Genomic DNA, 21677 nt, shown 5'->3' on the forward strand with positions numbered 1-21677 from the left:
GGGGAAACGCAACTTCCTGTGGAGTAACCCTTGTTCCTGTGTGCGAAACTCACTTTCCTGTTGGGGAACCCTTCTTCCTGTTGGATAAATGCAAATTCCTGTGGGGAACCCATCTTCCTGTAGGGGAAACTCACCTTCCTATAGAGGAACACTTCTTCCTGTGGGGGAAATGCAACTTCCTGTGGGAACCCACCGACCTGTGGGGAAAACTCACCTTTCTGTGGCGGAAACTCACCTTCCTGTGGGGGAACCCTTCTTCCTGTCAGGGAAACGCAACTTCCTGTGGGGAACCCTTTTTTCTGTAGGGGAAACATACTGTGGGGAACCCTTGCTGTGGAGGAACCCTACTTCCTGTGGGGGAAACGCACCTTCCTGTGGGGGAACACTTCTTCCTGTGGAGGAAATGCACCTTCCTGTGGCGGACATTACTTCCTTTAGGGGAACCCTTCTTCCTGTGGGGGAAAGCCACCTTCCTATGGGGGAAGCCTTCTTCCTGTTAGGGAAATGCAGCTTCCTGTGGGTGAACCTTTCTTCCTATCAGCGAAATGCAACTTCCTGTGGGGAACCCATCTTCCTGTGGGGAAACTCACCTTCCTGTGGGGGAACCATTCTTCCTGTCGGGGAAATGCAACTTCCTGTAGAAAATCCATCTTCCTGTGGGGAAAACACACCTTCCTGTAGGGGAACACTTCTTCCTGTGGGGGAAATGCAACTTCCTGTGGGCAACCCTTCTTCCTGTAGGGAAAACACACGTTCCTGTGGGGAACCCTTCTCCTTTAGGGGAAACACAACTTCCTGTGGGGAACCCACCTTTCTGTGGGGAAAACTCACCTTCCTGTGGGGGAACCCTTCTTCCGGTCAGGAAATGCAACTTCCTGTGGGGGAACCCTTCTTCCTGTCAGGGATATGCAACTTCCTGTGGGGAACCCATCTTCCTGTAGGGGAAACTCACCTTCCTGTGGGGAAACCCTTCTTCCTGTGGGGGAAATGCAACTTCCTGCGGGGAACCCATCTTCCTGTGGGGGAAACACAACTTCCTGTGGAGTAACCCTTGTTCCTGTGTGCGAAACTCACTTTCCTGTTGGGGAACCCTTCTTCCTGTTGGATAAATGCAAATTCCTGTGGGGAACCCATCTTCCTGTAGGGGAAACTCACCTTCCTATAGAGGAACACTTCTTCCTGTGGGGGAAATGCAACTTCCTGTGGGAACCCACCGACCTGTGGGGAAAACTCACCTTTCTGTGGCGGAAACTCACCTTCCTGTGGGGGAACCCTTCTTCCTGTCAGGGAAACGCAACTTCCTGTGGGGAACCCTTTTTTCTGTAGGGGAAACATACTGTGGGGAACCCTTGCTGTGGAGGAACCCTACTTCCTGTGGGGGAAACGCACCTTCCTGTGGGGGAACACTTCTTCCTGTGGAGGAAATGCACCTTCCTGTGGCGGACATTACTTCCTTTAGGGGAACCCTTCTTCCTGTGGGGGAAAGCCACCTTCCTATGGGGGAAGCCTTCTTCCTGTTAGGGAAATGCAGCTTCCTGTGGGTGAACCTTTCTTCCTATCAGCGAAATGCAACTTCCTGTGGGGAACCCATCTTCCTGTCGGGGAAATGCAACTTCCTGTAGAAAATCCATCTTCCTGTGGGGGAAATGCAACTTTCTGTGGGCAACCCTTCTTCCTGTGGTGGAAACATGCCTTCCTGTGGGGAATTCCTCTGTCTGTGGGGGACACACACTGTCTAGATGTGTAACCCTTTTCCTGTGGGGGAACCCTTCCTCCTGTGGGAGAAACATACCTTCCTCTAGGGGAACTCTTTTTCCTGTCGGGGAAATACACCTTTCTGTGGGGAATTTATCTTCCTGTGGGGAAACAATCCTTCCTGTGGGGGAACCCTTCTTTTTGTGGGGGAAATGAAACTTCCTGTGGGGAACCCATTTTCCTATGGGGGAAACTCACCTTCCTGTTGGGGAACCCTACTTCCTATTGGGAAATTCTACTTACTCTAGAAAATCCATTTTCCTGTGGGGGAAACACACCTTCCTGTAGGGGAACCCTTCTTCCTGTGGGGGAAATGCAACTTCCTGTGGGCAACCCTTCTTCCTGTAGGGGAAACACACCTTCCTGTCGGTGAAACGCACTTTCCAGTGGAGAACCCATCTTCCTGTGGGAGAAACCCTTATTCCTGTGGGGGACACGCAGTTTCCTGTGGTGTAACCCTTCTTTCTCTGTGGAAACACACCTTACTGTGGGGTAACTCTTGTTCCTGTTGGGGAAATGCACCCTTTTTGGGGGCCCCTACTTCCTGTGGGTTAACCCTAGTTTCTGTCTGCAAAATGCAACTTCCATTGAGGAACCCACCTTCCTTTGGGGGAAATTCACCTTCCTGTGGGGGAACCCTTTTTCCTGTCGGGGAAATGCAGCTTCCTATAGGGAACATATCTTCCTGTGCGAAGCTCACCTTCCTGTGGGGGAACCCTTCTTCCTGTTGAATAAATGCAACTTCCTCTGGGTAACCCATCTTCCTGTGGGGGAAACTCACCTTCCTGTGGGGGAACCCTTCTTTCTCTCGGGAAATGCAACTTCCTGTAGGAAACCCATCTCCTGTGGTTAAAACACACCTTCCTGTAAGGGAACCCTTCTTCCTGTGGGGGAACCCTACTTTTTCTGGGCGAAACGCACTTTCCTGTGGAGGAACCCATCTTCCTGTGGTGGAAACACCTTCCTGTGGGTAAACCCTTATTCCTGCTGGGACTCGCACTTTCCTCTGGTGTAACCATTCTTCCTGTGTGGGATAGGCAGTTTCCTGTGATGTAACCTTTCTTCCTCTGGAGGAAACGCACATTACGGTGGGGTAACCCCTCTACCTGTGGGGGACACACACTTTCTAGTGGTGTAACCCTTTTCCTGTGGGGGAAATGCAACTTCCTGTAGAAACCCATTTTCTGATTGGGAAAACACACCTTTTTGTATGGGAACCCTTCTTCCTGTGGGGGTCATGCAACTTCCTGTGGGGGAGCCCTTCTTCCTGTAGGGGAAACACACCTTCCTTTGGGCAACCGTTCTCCTTGTGGGGACACACACTTTCTAGTGGTGTAACCCTTTTCCTGTGGGGAACCCTTCCTCCTGTGGGAAACTCACCTTCCTGTGAGGGAACCCTTCTTCCTGTTGGGAAAACACACCTTCCTTTAGGGGAACCCTTTTTCCTGTGGGGAGCCCTTCTTCCTGAAGGGGAAACAACCCCCTGTGAGCAACCCTTCTTCCTGTGGGGAACCCTACTTCTTCTGGGGGAAACGCACTTTCCTGTGGAGGAACCCATCTTCCTGTGGGGGAAACACCTTGATGTGAGGAAACCCTTCTTCCTGTTGGGGACACGCACTTTCCTCTGTGTAACCCTTCTTCCTGTGTGGGACAGGCACTTTCCTGTGGTGTAACCTTTCTTCCTCTGGAGGAAACACACCTTACAGTGGGGTAACCCCTCTTTCTGTGTGGGAAACACACAGTCATGTGGGGGAATCATTCTTTCTGTGGGGGACACTCAACATCCTTTGGGGGAACCCTTCTTACTGTCAGGGAAATGCAACTTCCTATGGGAAACGCATCATCCTGTGGGGGAAACAAACCTTCCTGTGGGGGAACCCTTCTTCCTTCTTGGAAATGCAACTTCCTATAGGTAACCAATCTTACTATTTGGAAAACCCACCTTCTTGTAGGGGAAACCTTCTTCCTGTGTGGGAAATGCATCTTCCTATGGGGGAGCCCTTCTTCCTGTAGGGGAAACACACCTTCCTGTGGGCAATCCTTCTTCCTGTGGCGAACCCATCTTCCTGTAGGGGAAACACATCTTGCTGCGCGGGAATACTTTTTCCTGTGGGGGAAACTCAACTTCCTGTGGTGGAACCCTTCCTGTCAGGGAAATGCAACTTCCTACGGGAAACGCATCTTCCTGTGGGGGAAACAAACCTTCCTGTGGGGAACCCATCTTCCTGTGAAGGAAACACATCTTGCTGCGGGGGAACACTTTTTTCTGTGGGGGAAACTCTCACAATCCTGTGGTGGAACCCTTCTTCCTGTCAGGGAAATGCAACTTCCTATAGGAAACGCAACTTCCTGTGGGGAACCCACCTTCCTGTGGGGGAAGCCTTCTTCCTGTCAGGGAAATGCAACTTCCTATGGGGAACCCATCTTCCTGTTTGGGAAACTCACCTTCCCTTGGGGGAACCCTTCTTCCAGTCGGGGAAATGCAACTTCCTATAGGGAACCTATCTTCCTGTTGGGAAAATACACCTTCCTTTAGGGGAACCCTTTTTCCTGTGGGGATCCCTTCTTCCTATAGGGGAAACAACCCCCTGTGAGCAACCCTTCTTCCTGTGGGAGAACCCTACTTCTTCTGGGGGAAACGCACTTTTCTGTGGAGGAACCCATCTTCCTGTGGGGGAAACACCTTCCTCTGGGGAAACCCTTATTCCTATTGGGGACACACACTTTCCTCTGTGTAACCCTTCTTCCTGTTGTGGACACGCACTTTCCTCTGTGTAACCCTTCTTCCTGTGTGGGACAGGCACTTTCCTGTGGTGTAACCTTTCTTCCTCTGGAGGAAACACACCTACGGTGGGGTAACCCCTCTACTGTGCGGGAAACACACAGTCATGTGGGGGAATCATTCTTCCTGTAGGGGACACTCAACATCCTTTGGGGGAACCCTTCTTACTGTCAGGGAAATGCAACTTCCTATGGGAAACGCATCTTCCTGTGGGGGAACCCTTCTTCCTTCTTGGAAATGCAACTTCCTATAGGTAACCAATCTTACTATTGGGAAAACCCACCTTCCTGTAGGGGAAAACTTCTTCCTGTGTGGGAAATACAACTTCCTGTGGGGGAGCCCTTCTTCCTGTAGGGGAAACACACCTTCCTGTGAGGGAATACTTTTTCCTGTGGGGGAAACTCACCTTCCTGTGGTGGAACCCTTCCTGTCAGGGAAATGCAACTTCCTATGGGAAATGCATCTTCCTGTGGGGGAAACAAACCTTCCTGTGGGGGAACACTTCTTCCTTCTTGGAAATGCAACTTCCTATAGGTAACCAATCTTCCTATTGGGAAAACCCACCTTCCTGTAGGGGAAACCTTCCTGTGTGGGAAATTCAACTTCCTGTGGGGGAAGCCTTCTTCCTGTCAGGGAAATGCAACTTCCTGTGGGTATCCCATCTTCCTGTGGGGGAGCCCTTCTTCCTGTAGGGGAAACACACGTTCCTGTGAAGAACCCTTCCTGTGGGGTAAACGCACCTTCCTGTAGGGGGACCCTCTTCCTGTGGGGGAAAACCACCTTCCTGTGGGGGAACCCTTCTTCCTGTTGGGGAAATGCAACTTTCTGTTGGTGAACCCTTCTTCCTATCAGCGAAATGCAACTTCCTGTGGGGGAAGCCTTCTTCCTGTCAGGGAAATGCAACTTCCTGTGGGGAACCCACCTTCCTGTGGGGGAAACTCACCCTCCTGTGGGGGAACCCTTCTTCCTGTCAGGGAAACACAACTTCCTGTGGGGGAGGCCTTCTTCCTGTAGGGGAAACACACGTTCCTGTGGGGAACCCTTCTTCCTGTTGGGGAAATGCAACTTTCTGTTGGTGAACCCTTCTTCCTATCAGCGAAATGCAACTTCCTGTGGGGAACCCACCTTCCTGTGGGGGAAGCCTTCTTCCTGTCAGGGAAATGCAACTTCCTGTGGGGAACCCACCTTCCTGTGGGGGAAACTCACCTTCCTGTGGGGGAACCCTTCTTCCTGTCAGGGAAACGCAACTTCCTGTGGGGGAGGCCTTCTTCCTGTAGGGGAAACACACGTTCCTGTGGGGAACGCTTCTTCCTGTGGGGGAAAATGCAACTTCCTGCAGGGAACCCATGTTCCTGTGGGGGAAACACACCTTCCTGTGGAGTAACCCTTGTTCCTGTGTGCGAAACTCACTTTCCTGTTGGGGAACCCTTCTTCCTGTTGGATAAATGCAACTTCCTGTGGGGAACCCATCTTCCTGTAGGGGAAATCACCTTCCTGTGCGGGAACCATTCTTCCTGTTGGGGAAATGCAACTTCCTGTAGCAAATCCATCTTCCTGTGGTGAAAACACACTTTCCTGTGGGCAACCCTTCTTCCTGTGGGGGAACCCTACTTCCTGTGGGGTAAACGCACTTTCCTGTGGAGTAACCCATCTTCCTGTGGTGGAAACACCTTCCTGTGGGGAAACCCTTATTCCTGTGGTCTACACACACTTTCCAGTGGTGTAACCCTTCTTTCTCTGTGGAAACACACTTTACTGTGGGGTAACCCTTGTTCCTGTGGGGGAAATGCACCCTCCTTGTGGGACCCTACTTCCTGTGGGTGAACCCTTGTTCCTGTCTGCACAGTGCAACTTCCTGTGGGGAAAACTCACCTCCCTGTGGGGGAACCCTTCTTCCTGATGGGGAAATGCAACTTCCTGTGGGAAACGCATCTTCCTGTGGGGGAAACACACCTTTCTGTGGGGGAACCCTTCTTCCTGTGGGGAAATGCAACGTCCTGTGAGGGAGCCCATCTTCCTGTAGGTGAAACACACCTTCCTGTGGGGAACCATTCTTCCTGTGGGGGAACCCTACTTCTGGCGGAAACACACTTTCCTGTGGGGGAACTCATCTTCCTGTGGGGGAGCCCTTCTTCCTGTAGGGGAAACACACCTTCCTGTGAGCAACCCTTCTTCCTGTTGGGGAACCCTACTTCTTCTGGGGTAAACGCACTTTCCTGTGGGGGAACCCATCTTCCTGTGGAGAAACACCTTCCTGTGGGCAAAGCCTTATTTCTTTGGGGGACATGCACTTTCCTCTGGTGTAACCCGTCTCCTGTTTGGGACAGGCACTTTCCTGTGGTGTAACCTTTCTTCCTCTGGAGGAAACACACCTATGGTGGGGTAACCCCTCTTTCTGTGCGGGAAACACACACTCTGTGGGGGAATCATTCTTCCTGTGGGGGACACTCAACATCCTGTGGGGAACCCTTCTTTTTGTGGGGGAAATGCAACTTCCTGTGGGGGTGCCCTTCTTCCTGTAGGGGAAATACACCTTCCTGTGGGCTACTCTTCTTCCTGTGGGGAACCCATCTTCCTGTGAAGGAAACACATCTTGCTGCGGGGGAACACTTTTTTCTGTGGGGGAAACTCTCACAATCCTGTGGTGGAACCCTTCTTCCTGTCAGGGAAATGCAACTTCCTATGGGAAACGCATCTTCCTGTGGGGGAAACAAACCTTCCTGTGGGGGAACCCTTCCTCCTGTCGGGGAAATACACCTTCCTGTGGGGAACCCATCTTTCTGTGGGGGACACACACCTTCCTGTGGAGTAACCCTTCTTCCTGTGTGCGAAACTCACCTTCCTGTGGGGGAACCCTTCTTCCTGTTGGATAAATGCAACTTCCTGTGGGTAACCCATCTTCCTGTGGGGGAAACTCACCTTCCTGTGGGGGAAACACCTTCCTGTGGGGAAACCCTTATTCCTGCTGGGGACTTGCACTTTCCTCTGGTGTAACCCTTCTTCCTGTGTGGGACAGGCACTTTCCTGTGGTGTAACCTTTCTTCCTCTGGAAGAAACACACCTTACGGTGGGGTAACCCCTCTACCTGTGCAGGAAACACCCATTCCTGTGGGGAACCCCTCTTCCCGTGGGGGACACACACTTTCTAGTGGTGTAACCCTTTTCCTGTGACGGAACCCTTCCTCCTGTGGGGAATCCATCTTCCTGTGGGGTAATGCAACTTCCTGTGGGGGAGCCCTTCTTCCTTAGGGGAAACACCTTCCTTTGGGCAACCGTTCTCCCTGTGGGGACACACACTTTCTAGTGGTATAACCCTTTTACTGTGGGGGAACCCTTCCTCCTGTGGGAGAAACACACCTTGCTGTGGGGGAACCCTTCTTCCTATCGGGGAAATGCAACTTCCTGTAGGAAAATCATCTTCCTGTGGGGGAAATTCAATTTCCTGTGTGCAACCCTTCTTCCTGTGTTGGAAACACACTTTCCTGTGGGCAACCCTTCTTCCTGTGGGGGAACCCTACTTCCTGTGAGGGAAATGCACTTTCCTGTGGGGTAACCCATCTTCCTGTGGGGGAAACATCTTCCTGTGGGGAAACCCTTATTCCTGTGGGGGACACGCTCTTTCCTGTGGTTGTAACCCTTCTTTTTCTGTGGAAACACACCTTACTGTGGGGTAACCCTTGTTCCTGTGGGGGAAATGCACCCTCCTTGGGGGACCCTACTTCCTGTGGGTGAACCCTTGTTCCTGTCAGCAAAATGCAACTTCCGGTGGGGAATCCATCTTCCTGTGGGGGAAACTCACCTTCCTGTGGGGGAACCCTTTTTCCTGTCGGGGAAATGCAACTTCCTATAGGGAACCTATCTTCCTGTTGGGAAAACACACCTTCCTTTAGGGGAACTCTTCTTCCTGTGGGGAACCCATCTTCCTGTGGGGGAAACACATTTTCCTGTCGGGGTACACTTTTTCCTTTGGGGGAAACTCAACTTCCTGTGGTCAACCCTTCTTCCTGTCAGGGAAATGCAACTTCCTGTGGGAAACCCATCTTCCTGTGGGAGAACCCTTCTTCCTGTTGGGGAAATACAACTTCCTGTAGTAAACCATCTTCCTGTGGGGGAAACTCATCTTCCTGTGGTCAACCCTTCTTCCTGTCAGGGAAATGCAACTTCCTGTGGGAAACCCATCTTCCTGTGGGGAACCCTTCTTGCTGTCAGGGAAATGCAACTTCCTGTGGGGAACCCACCTTCCTCTGGGGGAAACTCACCTTCCTGTGGGGGAAACCTTCTTCATATGGGAACCCATTTCCTGTGGGGGTAACACATTTTCCTATGGGGGAACCCTTCTTCCTGTCGGGAAAATGCAGCTCGTGTGGGGAACCCACCTTCCTGTGGAGGAACCATTTTCCTGTCCGAGAAATGCAACTTCCTGTGGGAAACCCATCTTCCTGTGGGGGAAACATAACTTCCTGTGGGGGAAATGCAACTTCCTGTGGGGGAACTCTTTCGCCTGTGGGAGAAACACACCTTCCTGTGGGGGAACCCTTCTCCCTGTCGGGGAAATGCAACTTCCTGTGGGGAACCCATTTTCCTATGGGGGAAACTCACCTTCCTGTTGGGGAACGCTTCTTCCTGTTGGGGAAATTCTACTTCCTTTAGAAAATCCATTTCCTGTGGGGAAAACACACCTTCCTGTAGGGGAACCCTTCTTCCTGTGGGGGAAATGCAACTTCCTGTGGGGAACCCATCTTCCTTTGGGGGAAACACACCTTCCTGTGGGGGAACCCTTCTTTCTGTGTGGGAAATGAAACTTCCTGTGGGGAACCCATTTTCCTATGGGGGAAACTCCTTTCTTTGGGGAATGCTTCTTCCTGTTGTGGAAATTCTATTTCCTTTAGAAAATCCATTTCCTGTGGGGAAAACACACCTTCCTGTAGGGGAACCCTTTTTCCTGTGGGGAAATGCAACTTCTTGTGGGCAACCCTTCTTCCTGTGGTGGAAACACACCTTCCTGTGGGCAACCCCTCTTCCTGTGGGGGAACCCTACTTCCTGTGGGGGAAACGCACTTTCCTGTGGAGAACCCATCTTCCTGTGGGGGAAACCCTTATTCTTGTGGGGAAACCCTTATTTCTCTGGGGAACACGCAGTTTCCTGTGGTGTAACCCTTCTTTCTCTGTGGAAACACACCTTACTGTGGGGTAACCCTTGTTTCTGTTGGGGAAATGCACCCTCCTTGTGGGACCCTACTTCCTGTGGGTTAACCCTTGTTCTTGTCTGCAAAATGCAACTTCCAATTAGGAACCCACCTTCCTTTGGGGGAAATTCACCTTCCTGTGGGGGAACCCTTTTTCCTGTCGGGGAAATGCAACTTCCTATAGGGAACCTATCTTCCTGTTGGAAAAACACACCTTCCTGTAGGGGAACCCTTCTTCCTGTGGGGGAAATGCAACATCCTGTGGGGGGACCCCTTCTTCCTGTAGGGAAACACACCTTCCTGTGGGCAACCCTTTTCCTGTGGGGGAACCCTACTCCTTCTGGGGGAAACGCAATTTCCGGTGGGGGAAACCCACCTTCCTGTGGGGGAAACACACCTTCCTGTGGGGGAACCCTTGTTCCTGTTGGAAAAATGCAACTTCGTGTGCGGATCCGATCTTCCTGTGGGGAAAATACACCTTCCTGTGGGGAACCCTTCTTCCTGTGGGAGAAACACACCTTCAGGTGGGGAACCCTTCTTCCTGTGGGGGAACCCTACTTCCTGTGGGGGAAACACCTTCCTGTGGGGGAACCCTTCTTCCTGTTGGGGAAATGCAACCTCCCATGGGTAAACCCTTCTTCCTTTCAGCGAAATGCAACTTCCTGTGGGGAAAAACTCACCTTCCTATGGGGGAACCCTTCTTGCTGTCAGGGAAATGCAACTTCCTGTGGGGAACCCATCTTCCTGAGGGGGAAACACAACTTCCTGTGGGGGAGCCCTTCTTCCTGTGGGGCAAATGCAACTTCCTGTGTGGGAGCACTTCTTCCTGTAGGGGAAAAAGATGTTCCTGTGGGGAACTCTTCTTCCTGTGGGGGAACCCTACTTCCTGTGGGGGAAACCTTCTTCCTGTTGGAGAAATGCAATTTCCTGTGGGTGAACCCTTCTTCCTATCAATGAAATGCAGCTTCCTGTGGGGAATCCACCTTCCTGTAGGGAACCCATCTTCCTGGGGGAAACACATCTTCCTGTGGGGGAACCCTTCCTCCTGTGGGAGAAACTCACCTTCCTGTGGGGGAACTCTACTTCTTCTGGGGGAAACACACTTTCCTGTGGGGGAACTCATCTTTCTGTGGGGAAAATGCAACTTCCTGTGGGGGAGCCCTTCTTCCTGTAGGGGAAACACACCTTCCTGTAGGTAACCATTCTTCCTGTGGGGGAACCCTACTTTTTCTGGGGGAAACGCACTTTCCTGTGGAGGAACCCATCTTCCTGTGGGGGAAACACCTTCCTGTGGGGAAACCCTTATTCCTGCTGGGGACTCGCACTTTCCTCTGGTATAACCCTTCTTCCTGTGTGGGACAGGCACTTTCCTGTGGTGTAACCTTTCTTCCTCTGGAGGAAACACACCTTACGGTGGGGTAACCCCTCTACCTGTGCGGGAAACACACATTCCCGTGGGGAACCCCTCTTCCTGTGGGGACACACACTTTCTAGTGGTGTGAGCCTTTTCCTGTGGGGGAACCCTTCCTCCCGTTGGAGAAACACTCCTTCCTGTAGGGGAACCCTTCTTCCTGTGGGGGAAATGCAACTTCCTGTGGGCAACCCTTCTTCCTGTGGTGGAAACACACCTTCCTGTGAGCAACCCTTCTTCCTGTGGGGGAACCCTACTTCCTGTGGAGGAAACGCACTTTCCTGTGGGGGAACCCATCTTCCTGTGGGGGAAACACCTTCCTGTGGGGAAACCCTTATTCCTGTGGGGGACATGCACTTTCCTCTGGTGTAACCCTTCTTCCTGTGTGGGACCCTCACTTTCCTGTGGTGTAACCTTTCTTCCTCTGGAGGAAACACACCTTACGGTGGGGTAACCCTTCTTTCTGTGCAGGAAACACACATTCCTGTGGGAAACCCCTCTTCCTTTTGGGGACACACACTTTCTAGTGGTGTAACCCTTTTCCTGTGGGGGAACCCTTCTTCCTGTGTGGGAAATGCAACTTCCTGTGGGGGAGCCCTTCTTCCTGTAGGGGAAACATACCTTCCTGTGGGCAACCCTTCTTCCTGTGGGGAACCCTACTTCCTGTGGGGGAAACACACCTTCCTGTGGGGGAACCATTTTTCCTGTGGGGTAAATTCACCTTCCTGTGGTGGAACCCTTCTTCCTATCAGGGAAGTGAAACTTTCTAAAGGGAACCTATCTTCCTGTTGGGAAAACACACATCCCTGTAGGGGAACCCTTCTTCCTGTGGGGGAAATGCAACTTCCTATAGGGGAAACACACCTTCCTGTGGGCAATCCTTCTTCCTGTAGGGAACCTATCCTCCTGGGGGGAAACACATCTTCTTGTGGGGGAATACTTTTTCCTGTGGGAGAAACTCACCTTCCTGTGGGGGAACCCTACTTCTTCAGGGGGAAACTCACTTTCCTGTGGGGAAATCCATCTTCCTGTGGGGGAAATGCAACTTCCTGTGGGGGAACCCTTCTTTCTGTTGGGGACACGCACTTTCCTGTGGTGTAACCCTTCTTCCTGGGGGGAAGAGGGGTAAATACAACTTCTTGTGGGGGACCCTACCTCCTGTGGGGGACTCGCACTTCTTTGTGGTGTTACCCTTCTTCCTGTGGGGGAAACACACCTTCCTGTGCGGGAACCCTTCTTCCTGTGGGGGAACCCTTCTTCCTTGCACGAAACACACCTTCCTCTGGGGGAAACACATGATCCTGTGGGGGAACGCACGTTCCTGTGGGAGAAACGCACCTTCCTGTGGGGGAACTCTTCTCCTTGTTGGGGAACTCTTCTTAATGTGGGGGAAATGATCTTCCTCTGTGGGAAATGCCATTTCTGTGGGGTAAACGCATCTTCCTGTGGGGGAATGCTTCTTCCTGTGGGGGAAATGAACTTTCCTGTGGGTATTGCATCTTCTTGTGGGAGAACACTTCTTCCTATGAGGGAAACGTAACTTCCTATGGGGAAACCCACCTTCCTTTCGGGAAAGAGCACTTTCCTGTGGGGGAACCCTTCTTCCTGTGGGGGAAACACACTTTCCTATTGTATACCCTTCTTCCTGTGGGGGAAACACACCTTCCTGTGGGGTACCCTTCTTCCTGTTGGGGGAATGCACCTTCCTGTGGGGGAACCCTTCTTCGTGTGGTGGAAACTCACCTTCCTGTGGGGGAACCCTTCTTTCCATGGGGGAAACCCACCTTACTGTGGGGGAAACACACCTTCCTTTGGGGGAACCCTTCTTCCTGTGGGGGAAATGCACCTTCCTGTAGTGGCACCCTTCTTACTATGGGGAAAATAAATCTTCCTGTGGGGGAAATGCTCTTTCCTGTGGTGGAAACACACCTTCCTGTTGGGGAACTCTTCTCTCTGTGGAGGAAATGCATCTTCCTGTGGGGGAAACACACCTTCTTGTGGGGGTATCCTTCGTTTTGTGCGGGAAACACACCTTCCTGTGTTGGAAACCCTTCTTTCTGTGGGGAAAACACACCTTCCTGTGGGTGAAGCCTTCTTTCTGTGGGGGAAATGCAACTTTTTGTGGGGGAAACCCACCTTCCTGTGAGGGCAACACACCATCCTATGAGGGAACACATATTCCTGTGTAGGAAATGCACCTTCCTGTGCGGGAATCCTTCTTTCTGTGGGGGAAACACTCCTTCCTGTGAGGAAACCCACCTTCCTGTGTAGGAACGCACCTTTCTGTGTGGGAAATGCACTTTTCTGCGGAGAACCCTTCTACTTGTGGGGGAAGTCTTCTGGGGGAAATCATCTTCCGGTAGAGAAAATGCACAATTCTGTGGGGGAAATGCACCTTGCTGTGCAGTAATCCTTCTCTCTGTGGGGGAAACATGCCTTCCTATAAGGGAACACATCTTGTGGTTGGAGGGGGGTAAGCATCTTCCTGTGGGTGAATGCATCTTCCTGTGGGAGAACCCTTTTTCCTATGGGGAAAAGCATCTTCCTGTGGGGGAACCCTTCTTCCTATGGGGGAAATGCATCTTCCTGTGGGAAATATGCACCTTCCTGTGGCGAAACCCACCTTCCTGTGGCGAAACCCACCTTCCTGTGGGGGAAATGCACCTTCCTACGGGAGAAACTCACCATCCTCTGAGAGAACACATCTTTCTGTGGGGGAAACGCACATTCCTATGGGGAAAACACACTGTCCTATGAGAGCACACATCTTGTGGAGAAACGCACCTTTCTGTGGGGAAAAGGCACTGTCCTGAGGGGGGGAATTCTTCTTCCTATGGGGAAACGTGTCTTCCTGTGGTGGATATGCACCTTCCTGTTGGAGAACCCTTGTTCCTTTGGGGGAAATGTACCTTTCTGTGGGCAACGCACCTTCCTGTGGGGGAATCGCACCTTCCTGTATGGGAACACACCTTCCTGTGGGGGAAACGCACCTTCCTTTATGGGAACACACCTTCCTGTGGGGGAAACGCACCTTCCTATGGGGGAAACGCACCGTCCTATGTGGGAACACATCTTCCTGTGTGGGAAACACAGCTTGCTGTGGAAGTAAGGCACCTTCCTGTGGGAAAACCCTTTTTCCTGTGGGCTGAGACAACAAGCCCCAGGGTCTATCTTGAATTAGGAAAATCGATTCATGATTCGATCAAGAATTTTCAAGCAGAGCGATTTCCTGTTTTTAGGAAGGGATAATTTTTAATTTGGGCAGTTTGTAGTTGCTTATCTGTTTGAAATTGGTCAAGAGAAAGTGTGGGTTTGTGATTAAAGAATTTGCATGTGAACCAGTGAATACAGAATTGTGTAGCCTAGAAGGTCCTCATATGCCTGCATCCTGCAGATATGATGCAAGGGTTTCAGGCGCTGCAGGTTTCTTAGTAACCATGGCAACCTGGGCTTTCTGCTCAGGTGGCCACCAGCCACATGGAGCTGTGGAGGACCCAAAATACGACCATTGTCACTGAGGGGCACTCCCTGAAATTTTATTTCCTTGCCATTGATTAAATGTAAATGTCCGTCCATGACAGAGACAAACATCAGTGTGAGAGAAACACATCGATTGGGTGCCTTCTGCACAGGCCTTGACCAGGGCCCGGGCTGGGGAGGAGCCGGCAACCGGTTTGGCTCAGTGGATAGAGCAGAGGCCTGGGGCTGCATTGATTTTGAGAGAGTGTGGGAGGGAGGGAGAGAGAGACACAGAGAGGAACATCGATGGGAGAGAAACACATTGATTGGCTGCCTCCCGCACGCGCCCTGACCAACTGGAGCTGGGGATGGAGCCTGCAAAGGAGGTACATGCCCTTGACAGGAATGGAACCTGCGAGCCTTTAGTCCCCCGGCTGATGCTCTATCCAGCTAGGGTCAGGCACACATTTGTGGAAGATGCGATGATGAGATAGGACACTGTACCTCTCAGCACCCACTTCCTCGATCCGCCGTGATCGAGGAAAAGAGAAAGGGGGTGAGGGCCCAGTTCTAATTCCCGTTGGAGACAGGCTCAGCTGGAACCGCCCCACTTGTTGGCACTCCCACGGTGTTACAAGGAGCGTTTATTTTTACGTCGTTGGCACACTTGCGTTCCCTTCATTGAAGTTCTGTCGTCTTCAGATTGCAAGCTCCCAGCGTCTACAACAGTTCTCATTGGGCCTATGTGATACTTTCAACAATAAACGTTTTAAAAACTAAAAACTAAAATAAATATGTAAATAGGACAAAATAGACTATAATCTTGGTTAAAGTGCCAAAAAAAAAAAAAAGTCAATGGGGAAAAATAGTCTCAGGTGAGGATTAACAAGCAAACAAAAGAATATGTTGTGTTTGTTGAAGTGATTTGCGTTTTACACAAATATTTAGCAGTCCGTCAACTTTTGGCCAGCGCTGTTTATCGATAGTGATTCCATTTGTGTACTAACGATGGGGAAGCCAGTAATGACAGGTTGGAAGGTCGGATTTCTCACTTTAATTTATTGTTTCTAGCCATGAACTAATTAATTTTGCTGTGTTGCATAACCAGGAGAATTATTAACCCAAGTCCCATTTCCCACTGTTTTTGGCGTTTATAGAACATAGATGATGTTAATTGCACTTAATGAGTTGAACAACATATATGAAAGATAATCCTCAACTCCAAGACTCTAATGTGTGAGTTGCCATCTGTTTTTGGACCAAAGAAGAATATTTTGATTCTAAAGCTTTCTTTGTGTGTGTGTGTGTGAGCAGCTTGGAATAAGAACTGTTTATATATTATTCACTTACTGAATTATTATGGGTTTAATGCCTTCCTTTTCAAGCAGTTTGGGGTTTATTGTGTGACATCTGCTCATATTTGGACACTTTAGGGTAGTTAGCAATTTCACCATAAGGCTGTTTCCCCCCTGGTAAATGTACAGTCCAGCCCTGAACAGTCATTTGCTTTCTGCTGCAGGTTTCCGTAAGGAGTCTTGTCCCGTTCTGGCTCATAATGAAAGGATTTCAGTTTTATAAGCAAAGTCCGTGGTCCCTTGTGCCTGCTTTTCTCTGTGCCCTTTGATTCCTGGTCTAAAAGTTGTAAACAAATGTTTAAATACCATTGGTGTCTTTTTCAGGGGTAGCTTTTTTTAAAAATCACCCTGATTGTTTCTTTTATCTAATATATCCTCTTTTTTTTTTTTTTTTTTTTTTGAGGATGTTTATTAAGATTTTTAAAAGTTGATTTTTAGGGAGGGAGAGAGAGAAATAGCCATGAGAGAGAAACATTGATCAGCTGCCTCCTGCACGCCCCCTACAGGGGGTCGAGCCACAACCTGGGCCTGTGCCCTGACTGGGATTGAAGCTGGGAGCCTCCAGTCCCCAGGCCGACACCCTATCCACTGGGCCAAGCCGGCGAGGGGCCAACCACAGGCATTCTAACAGGGGTGGGCAAACTTTCTGACTCGAGGGCCACCGTGGGTTCTTAAACTGGACCGGAGGGCCGCAACAAAAGCATGGATGGAGTGTTTGTGTGAACTAATATAAATGCAAAGTAAAGGAGCCGAGGGGAGAGCAAGAGAACCGGATAGAACAGCCGGATCCGGCCCGCGGGCCGTAGTTTGCCCACGGCTGTGAAGGCAAGGAGCGCTGAAGACACGCTGGTTGGCTGCCTGCTGTGCTCATTGGCTGGGAAGTGTGATAGGCAGGGTTCCCTTGAGGCGGAAGCCCTGGGGACTGGAGACGTGTGGCACAGGAGTGGAACGTGAAGGAGTGCTAGTGCCTTCCGTTTGCTATGTGCTAGGGAAGCCTTAGCGGGGAGCAACGATCCCAAATGTGGGCCTCACCAGTGTGGCTCAGGGGTTGAGCATGGACCTAGGAACCAGGGGGTCATGGTTTGAGCCCCAGCCAAGGGCACAGGCCCGGGTTGCGGGCTCCATCCCCAGTGTGGGGCGTGCAGGAGGCAGCCGATCCACGATTCTCTCTCCTCGTGGATGTTTTTATCTGTCTTTCCCTGGGATGCGCCTTCCGTGTTTCTCCAAGCATGTAGTGTGTGTGAGGTGGGTATGTACCCCAGGCGTGCCTGTCAGCCCTGCTGCTACCGCCGCCCGAGCCCTGTCCGAAGTCTCTCTAAAGCGGCTTTCTCCCTGGAGGGTGTGTGCTTCGCATTCCCGCTGGCACGTGGCTCAGTGCGTAGAGGTATTTCAGAGCGGCATTCAGTTATCATTAAATGATGGCCTTGTCTGAGCGAAAAGTAATTGGACCTACTTTAAGAATTTTAGCATTCAGACTTTCCACAAGTAGCATAATAATTTGACAGGCCATTTAAAATATATGTTTTTATTGGTTCCAGAGAGAGGGAGGGGGAGGGAGGGAGGGAGGGAGGGAGGGAGGGAGAAACATCCATGATGAGAGAGAATCATGGACCGGCTGCCTCCTGCACGCCCCCCACTGGGGGTCCAGCCCGCAACCCGGGCCTGTGCCCTGACCGGGAATCGAACCCTGACCTCCTGGTTCCTAGGCGGATGCTCAACCCCTGAGCCACACCGCCAGGGCGGACTGGCCATTTGCCTTTCTCCTTCTCCCTTGGCTAGTGCAGCTCCCTAGCCTGTGCTCACGTGGAACCCGGAGATGAGGGGCTGCGTTTGGGTGGGGATGACAAAGAAACCACCGGCATCGATTTGAAGGCGAAAACAGAGGAGTGGGGAGCGAGGTCAGAGGCGAGTACGGCCCACAGATTGGTGAGGTGTTCGGTGTTCACAAAGCTCTCCATGTCTCCCCAGGCAGACGTTGCGGTTTCTCTGCTCGGATGCTGGGGGGCCCACCAGTGCGAAGGGGTGCACATGAAGTCACCGTGAAGGTAAGCGCCCCGCCTGCCTCTGGGTCTGTCTTTTTACCCGAAATCTGCTTGTGAAACGGAACTGCATTTTGTCAAAAGGGAATGCCTCCTGTTTGCAGTGATTTGGGGGGCGGGGCGGGGGAGGGGAGGGGAGGGCGGGAGCGGGGGAGAAAGATGCAGGTCTTTCTCCTCGCTGAGTCTTCCCGGGAGAGGATGGCAGCTGCTAAAATCAATCTCTTCTCAACGCTGTGCATTAAAATTAAGCTGGGCCCGGCTGGTATAGCTCAGGGGATTGAACATGGACCCATGGACCAGGGGGTCACGGTTCGATCCGGGCACCATCCCCCAGTAGGGGGCGTGCAGGAGGCAACCGATGGAAGCTGCTGTCTCTCTCGCGGGGGCAGGCAGTGAGGACGTGTGAATAGGGTGTGTGTACAGTCTGGGCAGGACCCAGCGCCCCGTGGAGGCGCCCCGTGGTTTGGGATGTAACTCCGGGACCGGCCATGTCTTCTGTCTGGTCCGCATCCTCCGTGGACGTGGGCCTGGATGTCGGGTGAAGGCCCAGCCAGCCATGAATGAACCCAGAAGGGCAGCTGGCACAGGAGGGCCCCTCTCTGAAGGTTGCCCCCCAGGGCTGTCTCTCGTTCCTTGGAGAGCAGCGATGTTTTCCACCCCTAGGCCCGCTCCTGTCTGCGGTCCCTGCGCCCCATTTCCTGCTTGGGAGCGCTGCCTCGCGCACATGCTGCTTATTTCCAAAGACGGTGCCAGGTTTTAATTAGGTTTTAATGAATGGGAGAGCGGGCCAAGTCCACAGGAGGAAATCTGCAAAATAGGGAAGAGCACATACTCACATACGTGCGTGTGACCCACTCCAAAGAGGCTTGCTCTGCAGAGTACAGTGTGTGTGTGTGTGTGTGTGTGTGTGTGTGTGTGTGTGTGTACACAAAACAAAATTTAGCACCATGCACGTTCCATTTTGTAAACCAATATTTTAAACATATATATATATGGATATTTTAGAGAGGAAGGGAGAGGGAGATAGAAACATCAATGATGAGAGGGAATCATCGATCGGCTGCCTCCTGCCCGCCCCCTACTGGGGATCGAGCCCACAACCCGGGCATGTGCCCTGGACCGGAATCGAACCTGGGACCCTTCCGTCCGCAGGCCGACGCTCTACCCGCTGAGCCACACCGGCTAGGGCTCTCTTCAGTGTCTTGATGGGCTTTAAACCCAAAGGATTGTTTATGTTGGAATACTTGTGCTTAGAGGGGCAACCCCAGCGAAGCCACCAGCTGGCATGAGCGTTTCAATGCCTTTGCCAGCAACACGATGGGGACGTGGTGGCTTTGGGTCACCGGGGAAGGCGGCTGCTCGAGCCCGGCGGCGGAGCCCTCCCGTCAGCCTAACGGGCGGCGTCTCCGTCACAACTGGGTCAGGCGAGAAAACAAACGCCCGCCGCTCACTGGGCCTGTGGTTCCCAGTCTGTTTTGTGTTTCACGTCCGTCCGAGGCCGCGGGGGACCTGCCGCTGCTGCAAACGCTCTCTTTTGCTTCAGAAAGAAAAGAGGCCGCACAGCACCCCCTGGCGCTGCAAACAGACGGTGTTCCGGAGCCCAGCCAGGGGTTGGGCCGAGGGGGGAGCCCAGGTGTCCCCAGGAGGAAATGCTTACCCACACACGGCCTCGGGCGGGGGGGGGGGGGGGGGTGCTTTCCTTCTTTTATTCTTCTTTTTTAGGAAAATATATTTTGATTGATTTTATTTATTTATTTATTTATTTAAAAATATATTTTATTGATATTTCACAGAGAGGAAGGGAGAGGGATAGAGAGCTAGAAACATCGATGCGAGAGAAACATCGATCAGCTGCCTCCTGCACACCTCCCACTGGGGATGTGCCCGCAACCAAGGTACATGCCCTTGACCGGAATCGAACCCGGGACCCTTCCGTCCGCAGGCCGACGCTCTATCCACTGAGCCAAACCGGTTTCGGCTTGATTGATTTTAGAGGAAGAAGAAGGAGAGGGAGAGATAGAAACATTGAGAGAGAAGCATTGATGGGCTGCCTCCTGCACGCCCCCTACTGGAGATCGAGCCCACAACCCGGGCATGTGCCCGTGACCGGGAATCGAACCCTGACCTCGGTGCACGGGATGATGCTCAGTCACTGAGCCACACCAGCCAGGCTTTTTTTGATGGGCTTTGTGAGGGCCGCTTGGGGGGTGCAGTCACGGATGAGGACGCTGAGGCCGCCAGCTCTGGTGGGTTTTGGGGGGAGGGGGGTGTCCGCTGATCCCCTAGGAGGTCCTTGCAGGTTGCTCTCTGGCGGTGGTGCCCAGTTGGCTGAATGAAGTCCTAACCGACTCTTCTGGGACCTGCTGTGCGGGGGCCCCTGGCCTGGGGATATGACGCATTTAGCCCTCACGACTGCTCCCCCACAGAGGGCTGCTACTGCCCTTCATGTGGAGATGACAGACCCGAGTCACGGAGCTTGCCCTGCGATCTAGAGCTAGGAGGAGGTGGAGACTTGGTGAGAGGCCCGCCTGTCGGCTCTGAGCAGGGGGCTCCGGGTCCGCCCTCTTCTACCCCAGCTCTGCAGCCAGCACGGGCGTGTCGGCGCCACGCCATGCGTCCACTGAGACCGTTCTTTGTGTTTTTTAATGTTTTTTCTATTATTCTTTTTTTAATCCTCACCCGAGGATATTTTCCCATGGATTTTCAGAGAGAATGGAAGAGAGAGGGAAAGACAGAGAGAAACATCGATGTGAGAGGGACACGTCGATTGGTTGCCTCCTGCACGAGTCCCGACCAGGGCCTGGGCTGGGGAGGAGCCTGCAACGCAGGTACATGCCCTTGACGGGAATCGAACCTGGGACCCTTTGGTCCATAGGCGGACGCTCTATCCACTGAGCCACACCGGCTAGGGCTGAGACCGTTCTTACAGAGAAGACGCAGGCCACCTTCCCCACATGCACAACAGACGGTGCCCACGTGCCCTTCAAGTCTCGGCACCGACGGCAGAGCCGCCCCGGGCCCATGAGTGTTTGGCACATTGCTGGAGACCAGAACCACTCTTTCACTCCAGCCCTGTGTGTGTGTGTGTGTGTGTGTGTGTGTGTGAGAGAGAGAGAGAGAGAAAGAGAGAGAGAGAGAGAGAGAGTATATGGCTTGTCCCCATGGCTGGCTCGGCCGGTCAAAGGTGTGGTTTGTACCTGACCCTATCCCAGCCTTATAAAATACAGCAATGTTTCTTGTTATTGGATATGTTTCACCGGGATGTATGCTTTTTCTTTCTTTTTTCTTAATCCTCATCTGAGGATATTTTTTCCATTGATTTTTAGAGGAAAGGGGGCGGGGGAGAGAGAGAGAGAGAGAAGGAAAGAAACACCAATGTGGGAGACACATCGATTGGTTGCCTCCTGCATTCACTCCGACGAGGGCCGGGCATCAAACCTGCCACCTGGTATGTGCTCTTGACCAGGAATCGAACCCATGACCATTGGGTGCCCCGGCTAATGCTCTACCATTGAGTAGCGCCGGCCAGGGGGGATATATGCTTTTTATATCAATAGCTGTGAAGTTTGTATGTAACACATGATCACGCAACATAACAAGAAGCAGACACGAGTTAGCTTCGTGGCTATAACGTCATGGGAGTTGTTTTCTTCCACTCTCCTCAGAAAGTACAGAGAAAAGCCTGGCGTG

The 21677-nt window shown here is 52.1% G+C and overlaps 1 protein-coding gene across 5 annotated transcripts in view; it reads left to right on the forward strand.

The window, feature by feature from the left end:
• Window positions 1-21677, forward strand: part of TBL1X (transducin beta like 1 X-linked) — a 137655-nt gene that overhangs the window by 88964 nt on the left and 27014 nt on the right. For all 5 annotated transcript variants that reach the window (XM_080653579.1, XM_080653581.1, XM_080653578.1 and 2 more), the window contains one exon: window positions 17917-17993. Coding sequence is in view for 1 of the 5 variants with exons in the window: in XM_080653578.1 (XP_080509704.1) it covers window positions 17943-17993 (51 nt within the window). In the remaining 4 variants the exon portion in view is untranslated. The remainder of the gene's footprint in view (window positions 1-17916; window positions 17994-21677) is intronic.

This window comes from Plecotus auritus, assembly GCF_963455305.1.
Source record: "Plecotus auritus genome assembly, chromosome: X".
Lineage (NCBI taxonomy): Eukaryota > Metazoa > Chordata > Mammalia > Chiroptera > Vespertilionidae > Plecotus > Plecotus auritus.